General features: G+C 42.8%; 1 protein-coding gene across 1 annotated transcript; it reads left to right on the top strand.

Moving 5' to 3' along the window:
- Positions 1 to 1,321: 1,321 nt before the first annotated feature.
- Positions 1,322 to 2,122, top strand: LOC127130309 (uncharacterized). Its single transcript, XM_051059341.1, has one exon. It carries the CDS (start codon positions 1,322 to 1,324, stop codon positions 2,120 to 2,122), a length of 801 nt encoding a protein of 266 aa, XP_050915298.1.
- The last annotated feature ends 7,558 nt before the right edge of the window (positions 2,123 to 9,680 follow it).

Here is a 9,680-nt window from a genome sequence, read left to right as displayed (position 1 = left end):
GACCCAATCATTGGCGAGCACACTAATTTAAAATCCACCTCCACTCCACAAACCCTTGGAAAGAAAACATTCGATAAATAACACACACGTAAGCTCAAACATCCTAGATGGTTCCCATGGAGTACCGTGGATGTGAGGGGTGTTAATACCTTCCCCTTGCATAACCGACTTCTGAACCTGATCGTGGTTGCGACGACCATACTTTGGGGTTTTCTCGATATTTTCCCTTTCCTTTGGAATAAATAAAAAACGATGGCGACTCTGTATTTTTCGGGTAGCGACAGCTGGCGAGTCTGCTAGGGACACCTCCCTAAGCAAGTCAAGCCTAATCTAGGTTGCTTCCTCGCATGTGTGTGCTTATCCTTTTGATATTGCTTACCTTATTTATTGCCCTTTGCTTTAAATTTTGTAATCTATTATGTGGTTCCACGTTTCAATGGTTATAATGGATGGTACTCCGATTGCAAGTAACCTTGTGGGAAAGACTCTCTACCCGAGTCTAGAGTGTAAACTTGAGATAGGAGAGGTTGAGTAGTATGGGCCACCGAGAAGCTTTTCTCGTAAGGGTCGATACGAGAACCTCGCTTAGAGTAGATTCTTTTGGAGACGTTGACGACCGTCAAGCTTTTGGCGTAAGTGATCAATGTCTTCATTAGGATCCATGACTCTAAGGACCTTTGTAGAACATTAAACCTATGGCCCATTAAGGTTGATGGTCGTGTAGTACGGGTCCCCGAGAAGCTTTTCTCGTGTGGGTCGGTACGAAGATCTCACTCAAAGTAGATCTTCTTGATGGAGTTGACGACCGGCAAGCTTTTGCCGTAAGCGGCAAACAGACAAGGAGGGCCGTGACTTTGAGACCCTTGTCTAGAACCCGATGTCGATGGTCCTGTAGTACGGGCCCCCGAGAAGAATTTCTCGTGTGGGTCGGTACGAAGATCTCACCCAGAAGAGGCTCATTTGAGGGAGTTGACGACCGACAAGCTTTCGCCGTAAGCGGCAAACAACCAAATGAATCGATGACTCTGGGGTCCCTATCTAACCCTAGACTACGATCGGTGAGATCCCCATTATGAGTAAGAAATCAGATATATCCTCCATCTGTATCTCTAACCCGTGATACCATGCTAACTTGTGTGTTCGACTCGTGGGAACCATGCCTGTGTATCATTTATTCACTCACTCATGCATCAAAAAAAATTCAAATACAATATTCATGCATCATTCTGCATGTCATCAAACAAAAGCCAGAAAACTTACCATTCTACCATTCTATCCAGAATCATCCATATTCAAGCTGACTTCCCGACATTTATACTACATGCGCAATAATCATAAATTGCTCATGGATCAGTTGGAGCAGAATCAGGCTGCTATGAGGGAGGATATGACCACTGTGAAGGCTCAGATGGGTCATCTCGTTGAAGCCCTACAAGCTCTGGCTAGGAGACAAGAGGAAATGCGTCAGGCTAATCTGAGAGCCTCTACTGCCAACCCAATTGTTGTGACTATACCGGTGAATCCACCAGGAGAAGCTAGTACGCCTGCTGTAGCTCATGCACCTCCCGAAAGAGGTATGGTGTATAAAAATGCTAATCAGACATTCAATATCCCCGCCAATGAGAGATTCCAACCTGAGATTGACGATCAGCAGGATGCTTTCTTCACTACAAAGGCTGACTCAGTTTATGAAGCTTTTGGTCCTTCTCCTGCTGACCTCGAAAGGAGATTTCAAATGATGGAGGAGAGATTCAAGGCAATGCAAGGTCCTGATACCTTTAGGTTGAATGCTGCCGACATGTGCCTAGTGCCAGACGTGAAAATTCCTCCCAAGTTCAAAGTCCCGAGCTTTGAAAAGTATCAAGGGGTCACTTGTCTAAAGACCCACATCCGAGCTTTCTGTAGAAAGATGGCCGCTCATTCTAATGACGAGAAATTCTTAATGCACTTTTTCCAGGACAATCTTAGTGGAACTTCTCTGGAATGGTATATGCAGCTCGAGCGCACGCATATACGAACCTGGAGGGAACTTGCTGAAGCCTTCTTGAAGCATTATCAGTATAACTCAGACATGGCTCCCAATCAGACTCAGCTCCAAAGCCTCTCTCAAAAGCCATATTAATCGTTCAAAGAATACGCTCAACGTTGGAGAGACCTAGCTGACAGGTGTCGCATTACGCGAAAAACCGGCGGGAAACGACACAGAGCCGCCACCGTGCGTTATTTATCCCAAAGGCGGGAAAGGAAACGCTCGAAGTAAACTTGGAAAGGAATGGTCTCACGACCATAGATGCAAGGATCGGGAGTCGATTATGCGAAGGGAAGGTATTAGCACCCCTACGCATCCGTCGTACTCGACGGGATCCACGCTCAGAAAGAATAGAATAAGGTTGCTGAATAACTCCTCAAAAACTGCACACACACACTGGAAGGAAACACAGATGAAAGACGGAAGAAGGTGACTCGGCAGGATGTCGCATCCTGGGCCTACGTAGTTTGTCAGACACAAACATCAGAGTCGACGTAGTTCGGGGGAAACGAGAAACGTGCTCGCTAGGACATCGCATCCTATGCATACGTATCTTCTCTAACCCGAGGAAGAATCAGAGCACTCGTAGCTCGGCTAACGCACGCCAAACAAAATGCTAAACGGAGACGCTGAGAGGTCAGAGCAAACACCCAAACACAAACTGGAAACGAAATGCCAATCGCTGGGCTTACATCCGACTCCACAAAAGAAACGCAACCGGGAAACCGAAGGCCAATCGCTGGACTTACATCAGACTCCAAACAAACAAACACACACGAGAAACCGACTGCCAATCGTTGGACTTACGTCAGACTCCAAACAAACAAACACACACGGGAAACCGACTGCCAATCGCTGGACTTACGTCAGACTCCAAGCACACACACAAGAAGAATAAGGGTCTCGATTGCAACTAGGGCAAGAGAAAGGGAAGGTCTCAATCGCGACGAGGGCGAGAGAAAAGGATCACAGTTAGTTGTTAGTCAAACTCGACAAGACATCGCATCTCGTGCCTACGTATCTCATCTGGACATGAGAATCAGAGTTGCCGTAGTTCGGCTAAACTATTGCTATTTGTTTTGTGTTTTTTATGTGAACAACGTTACTACGCAATCTACCGGATGCTCGACCTTGGGAGACTTACTCACCTGTAGTAAAAGGAGTTAACGTGTCCTTAAAGGAAGGTAATGTTTGTTTGTGTTTTAGGAAAGCTCACACAAGAAAGGAAGTCATAGACGAAGGAACCGTGCTACCTTAATTGACATGCAAACGAGAGACTACGTGAAGTCTAGCAATCCTATGGGGATACAATCACACCACACAAACACATACATCATGAAGTAAACACACCAACAAGGGGCTCAAACATCAAGGGTAAGGCTTTAGTCAAGGGGTCATATCAACCTCGACAAACAAACCAACTAGAAGGGTATCTGAGGGCTCTTAACCACTGACATTGACCGTCAGGGTGAGCAGATGAAAGGTGATGAGGGTAAGACCTCATAGCTCTTAACCCAGGCCTGGGTGAGCTTCAATCAATGAAAACGTGGGAGTCCAGAATGTGAGACTCTACTCCACTTGACTGACTTTATATACAAGGATCTTGGGTGTTTATTCAAATGCATCAGCACGTAGTGCGAGCAAGATGAAAGACTCAACTGAATAGCAGGGGATGGATTGCACATCCCTTCTATCTGCCAATTGCCTCTTCACTTAGGAGGACTTGAAGTGCATGGCACAAAAGTAAACAAACACAGTCATTGCCTCTTAAGGAGGACTTTAGCCAAATACCTGCCAAACATAAACGACAGGGCTTCCAGACTACATGAAGTTAGAGAGGTTACCTAGGTGGTATGCCAACCACAAGCAAAGCAAAGCAACTCAAGCAATGAGTTAAAGCGGCTAAAGCACCTGTAAGAAAAGCTAAGCAATCAGTACTATGTTCAGACAAACAACCAACAGCAAACAGTGTTACAACTCAATATGCACACAAGTCAAGCTCTATGACTCAAGAATTCAAGTGATTCCTGTAACACCCCAATAAAAATAAGATAATTATTTGATTTAAATTAATATTATATTTATTAATTTAGTAAAATAATTGGAATTATTGGATTATTATTATTATTATTTTGGAATAATAATTATTGGAAAATATATAAGTGTGAAGTAAGGAAAAAGAATCCCATTTGGTAAAAAGAGTTTTTACGTGAAACAGAGAAGCGGCTGAAAAGTGGAAAGTGGAGAAAGGGCAAAGAGGAAGAGCAAGGGCAAAGGTTGGAGAAGAGAAAAGCTTGGAGCTTAGAGATTGCCGGATTAACTCAGGTAAGGGGGGGTTTATCGTCGTTTAATGGGTATTATGGGTTAGCATGTAATGGGTAGTGATAAGCCGTTGAATTGACCCTAATTGGGATTATGAAAGCTGGAAAATTATGTTGGATAAACTGTGTTTAGGCTGTAATTGAATCTGTGTTTGGGTTAGTTGTGAAATTCCGAACGTATAGCTTTTTACGGAATTGGAATCGGAGGTCCGGAAGTCCTCCAACGGCGGAAAATGCGGAGAATTCTGCATTCTGCCTTGTGTTAGCGCAGGAACAGCTTCTGTCTTGCGTTAACCGGTTAACCCAGGGTGTTAACCGGTTAACACTGTTATGTATTTTGAATAATTGCTGTTTTATCTGCGTTAACCGGTTAACCCAGGGTGTTAACCGGTTAACACTGTTGTGAATGCTGAGATATGGTTGTTTGTGCTGCGTTAACCGGTTAACCCAGGGCGTTAACCAGTTAACACTGTTAAGTTTTGGGCAGGAAGCGTGTTTGTGCTGCGTTAACTGGTTAACCCAGGGCGTTAACCGGTTAACACTGTTGCAGAGTGTAAAAATTGTTAATTAAAATGTTGTGTGCCTAATTGATGGTTGCCTATATCGGTGTGTAATATAGTAGGGATTATTTCCGCTGTTTTGAGCAGTATAGGTATTAGTAGAGTGTGCTAATACTGTGTTTAATTATTTGACATGATATGATGTGTTGATACATGTGTTGATAATGTATGATGGTAGGCATAATGTTGTGAATGTGTATGTTATGCATGTGTTGTGAATGGACTGTTTTATGGCTTAGAGAGTGAGCATCGGTCCATTGTGGATTATTGTTGTGATGTTGCATTGCTAGGTGATTAGCGTGCATAATGTGGCCTTTATGGTGGTAGCTAATTCCCATGGTGAGGAATTAGTGATGTTAGTCATTTGGACTGTTTTTGATGTTTGCATGCTAGGTGAATTAGCGTGCATAGCATGGCCCTTGGGGTGGTAGCTGATTCCCATGGTGAGGAATTAGTGATGTGAGTCACTAGGTCTCAAATGAGTGGGACTGGTGAGCTTGGTAGCCGTACCTGGATTTGGTCGGTGAAGTTGAACTATATGTTCACGAATAGTCGGTACCGCATGCATGGAGTCTCATTGCATAATATATGTGTAGTGTATAATATGAATGGATGTATTCCAATGTTATACGTGTGTTGTGTTGGCATTGAGCATGAGTATGAATTGTGTTGATATTGATTATGATATTTGAGTTGATGTGCCGTTACTGAATGTGTGATACGATTAGGGTGATTAATGTGTTAAATTACTTAACATGACATTATATTCTATAATGCTTATTATATCGATTGAGGAACTCACCCTTACAACTATTTTTTTCAGGTAACGAGCAATGATTGAGTAGGAGCTAGTGCTTGAAGTCTAGTGTAGTTCCTTAGTGGGTCATGCTCTGGTAGATGTAACATCTGGATTGGATGTTTTAAATGTTTTATTGTTGGTTGTGAACCAGTTTACATGTAGTATGTTACATGTTTTGAATGATCGATTTGATCTCTATCCGCTGCGTATTGTGCAATACTTTATGTTTTGAGTTAAATAATGAGCATGACTAAATAGTATGACGAATGGTGCGAAATGAAATGTGTGACACCCTTAATTGCATGATTACTCTGATTTATATGTTGTTATTTTAATTAAATATTTGGGGTATTTTAGAAGGGTGTTACATTAGTGGTATCAGAGCATAGTCGGTCGAGTCGAGTCGTAATTATTCTGTTCCCCTGTACGGGATAGGTGTTGTGTAACCCTATCAGTACTTATTGTTTTAGCTTATTGGGTTTTCAGAATAGAGATGGCTGGAAGAGGTAGAGACGATGCTGCGATTGCTGAGGCTCTGGGTATGCTAGCTGGAGTACTTGGAGGAAATCCGAATGTTGTGGGAATGGGAGCTGCTCGTCAACTGAGTGAGTTCCAGAAGAACAATCCTCCAATGTTTAAGGGAGCATACGATCCAGATGGTGCTCAGAAGTGGTTGAAGGAGATCGAGAGAATCTTCCGAGTAACTGAGTGTGCCGATAACCAGAAGGTCAGGTTCGGTACGCATATGCTGTCAGAAGAGGCTGATGATTGGTGGGTTGCTACCCGCACTGAGTTGGAAACTGCTGGGAATGCTGAGATCACTTGGGCTATATTCAGAGAGAGATTTCTGAGGAAGTACTTTCCAGAGGATGTCAGAGGAAAGAAAAAGATAGAGTTCTTAGAATTGAAGCAGGGTAACAGGTCTGTTACTGAGTATGCTGCTAAGTTCACAGAGCTGTCAAAGTATTACACTCCCTATAATGAGGCTGCTGGAGAATTTTCGAAATGTGTGAAGTTTGAGAACGGGTTACGTCCCGAGATCAAGCAGGCTATTGGATACCAACGGATCAGAGTGTTTTCTGACTTGGTTGACTGTTGCAGGATTTTTGAACAGGATTCCAAAGCCAGAGCAGAGAGCTATCAGCAAAGGGTTGATAGGAAAGGCAAGAATCAGAATGATCGTGGAAAACCGTATGCAGCTGGCAAAGGTTTTCAGAGGCAGAGTGGGATGAAGAGGCCTAGTGGGGGAGACTCTAGTGCCCCTTCTAAGTGTTACAGATGTGGTCAGGCTGGGCATCGTTTCCATGAGTGTACCAGTGCTGAGAAGAAGTGTTTCAAGTGTGGCAAAGGTGGTCACTTGGCTGCAGAGTGCCGGTTGAAGACTATGACTTGTTTCAACTGTGGAGAGGTGGGTCATATCAGTCCACAGTGTCCTATGCCGAAGAAAGAGAATCAGTCAGGAGGCAAGGTCTTTGCTTTATCGGGTTCTGAGACTTTTGCAGATGATCGTTTGATCTGAGGTACGTGTTATATTAATGGCTTTCCTCTTGTAGCTATTATTGACACAGGTGCGACTCATTCCTTTATATCTTTGGATTGTGTTGTGAAACTTAAGTTAGAGATATCTGAGATGTTGGGTAGTATGGTGATTGATACTCCTGCGAAGGGTTCAGTGACTACTACTTCAGTTTGTTTAAATTGTCCTTTGAGTATTTTTGGTAAAGACTTTGGGATGGACCTAGTGTGTCTTCCACTAGTGCAGATTGATGTTATTCTGGGTATGAACTGGTTGGTGTTTAACCGAGTCCATATCAATTGTTTTGATAAGACTGTGATCTTTCCTGAGATTGAGGAAGGAAAGAGTTTGTTTCTATCAGCAAGGCAGGTGAATGAGGAAGTAGCCGATGGGGCAGAGTTGTTTATGCTGTTAGCGACTTTGGAGGCTAAAGATAAACTGGTGATGGGCGATCTAGCCGTGGTGTGTGATTTTCCTGATGTGTTTCCTGAAGAAGTGAATGAATTGCCGCCAGAGCGTGAAGTTGAGTTCTCGATTGATTTGGTACCTGGTACTAGGCCGATATCGATGGCTCCGTACCGTATGTCTGCTGTTGAGTTAGCTGAATTGAAGAGTCAGCTGGAAGATCTGTTGGATAAGAAATTTATTCGTCCGAGTGTGTCACCGTGGGGTGCACCAGTGTTATTGGTTAAGAAGAAAGAAGGTACTATGAGGTTGTGTGTGGACTACAGGCAACTGAATAAAGTGACGATCAAGAATCGATATCCTTTGCCGAGGATTGATGATTTGGTGGATCAGTTGGTTGGTGCGAGTGTGTTCAGCAAAATAGATTTGAGATCTGGGTATCATCAGATACGTGTGAAAGCTGAGGATATTCAGAAGACTGCTTTCAGAACAAGGTATGGACATTATGAGTATTCTGTAATGCCTTTTGGTGTGACTAATGCGCCTGGAGTATTCATGGAGTATATGAATAGGATTTTCCATCCGTACCTAGACAAGTTTGTTGTGGTGTTTATTGATGACATTTTGGTGTATTCGAAATCTGAAGAAGAGCATGCTGAGCATTTGAGAGTGGTTTTAGAAGTTCTACGAGAAAAGAAGTTATTTGCTAAACTATCCAAGTGTGAATTTTGGTTAGAGGAGGTTAGTTTTCTTGGTCATGTAATTTCAAGAGGTGGTGTTGCTGTTGATCCTTCTAAGATAGAAGCGGTATCTAAGTGGGAAGCTCCGAAGTCAGTTTCTGAGATAAGGAGTTTTCTTGGTTTGGCTGGTTATTATAGGAAGTTCATTGAAGGATTTTCTAAGTTGGCGTTACCGTTGACGATGTTGACTAGAAAGGGGCAAGCATTTGTTTGGGACTCAAAATGTGAAGAAGGTTTCCAAGAGTTAAAGAGAAGGTTGACTACTGCTCCTATTCTGATATTACCGAGTTCGTCGGAATCATTTGAGGTTTACTGTGATGCTTCATTGTTGGGTTTGGGTGGTGTGTTGATGCAGAATAAGCAGGTGATAGCTTATGCTTCGAGACAACTGAGGATTCATGAAAGGAACTACCCGACACACGATTTAGAGTTGGCAGCTGTGGTATTTGTTCTGAAGTTATGGAGGCATTACTTGTACGGGTCAAGATTTGAGGTTTTCAGTGACCATAAGAGTTTAAAGTATTTGTTTGATCAGAAAGAGCTGAATATGAGACAGAGGAGATGGTTAGAGTTTCTGAAGGATTATGACTTTGGTTTGAATTACCATCCGGGTAAAGCAAACGTAGTGGCTAATGCATTGAGTCGGAAATCATTGCATATGTCTATGTTAATGGTTAAAGAATTGGATTTAATTGAGCAGTTTAGAGACTTGAGTTTGGTGTGTGAGAGTACTCACAATAGCGTTAAACTGGGAATGTTGAAGTTAACGAGTAGTATTCTGGATGAGATCAGAGAGGGTCAGAAATCTGATGTGCTTTTGGTTGATAAGTTGACTCTAGTGAGTCAAGGTCAAGGTGGTGAATTCAGAATTGATGAGAATGGTGTTTTGAAATTTGGTAATCGGGTGTGTATTCCGGATGTTACCGAGCTTAAGAAGAGTATTCTTGAGGAAGGACATCGTAGTGGCCTGAGTATTCATCCTGGAGCTACGAAGATGTATCGTGATTTGAAAAAGCTATTTTGGTGGCCGGGAATGAAAAGAGAAATTGCGAGTTTTGTTTATTCTTGTTTGACTTGTCAGAAGTCGAAGATTGAGCATCAGAAGCCGTTTGGGCTAATGCAACCGTTGGCTATTCCAGAGTGGAAGTGGGATAGTATCAGTATGGATTTTGTTTCGGGTTTACCGAGGACAAGTAGGAATTTTGAAGCTATTTGGGTGATTGTTGATAGATTGACGAAATCGGCTCATTTCATTCCGATCAGAATGGATTATCCGTTAGAGAGACTAGCTGAGTTGTATATTGAGAAGA

This window comes from Lathyrus oleraceus, chromosome 3 (assembly GCF_024323335.1).
Source record: "Lathyrus oleraceus cultivar Zhongwan6 chromosome 3, CAAS_Psat_ZW6_1.0, whole genome shotgun sequence".
In the NCBI taxonomy this organism is placed as follows: Eukaryota; Viridiplantae; Streptophyta; class Magnoliopsida; order Fabales; family Fabaceae; genus Lathyrus; species Lathyrus oleraceus.
The sequence above is the reverse complement of the archived record's forward strand: the minus strand, read 5'-3'. Positions and strand labels throughout refer to the sequence as shown.

What these genes read in the sequence shown, in the direction of transcription:
- LOC127130309 (XM_051059341.1), top strand. Translation starts at nt 1,322, where the DNA reads ATGCGCAATAATCATAAATTGCTCATGGATCAGTTGGAGCAGAATCAG.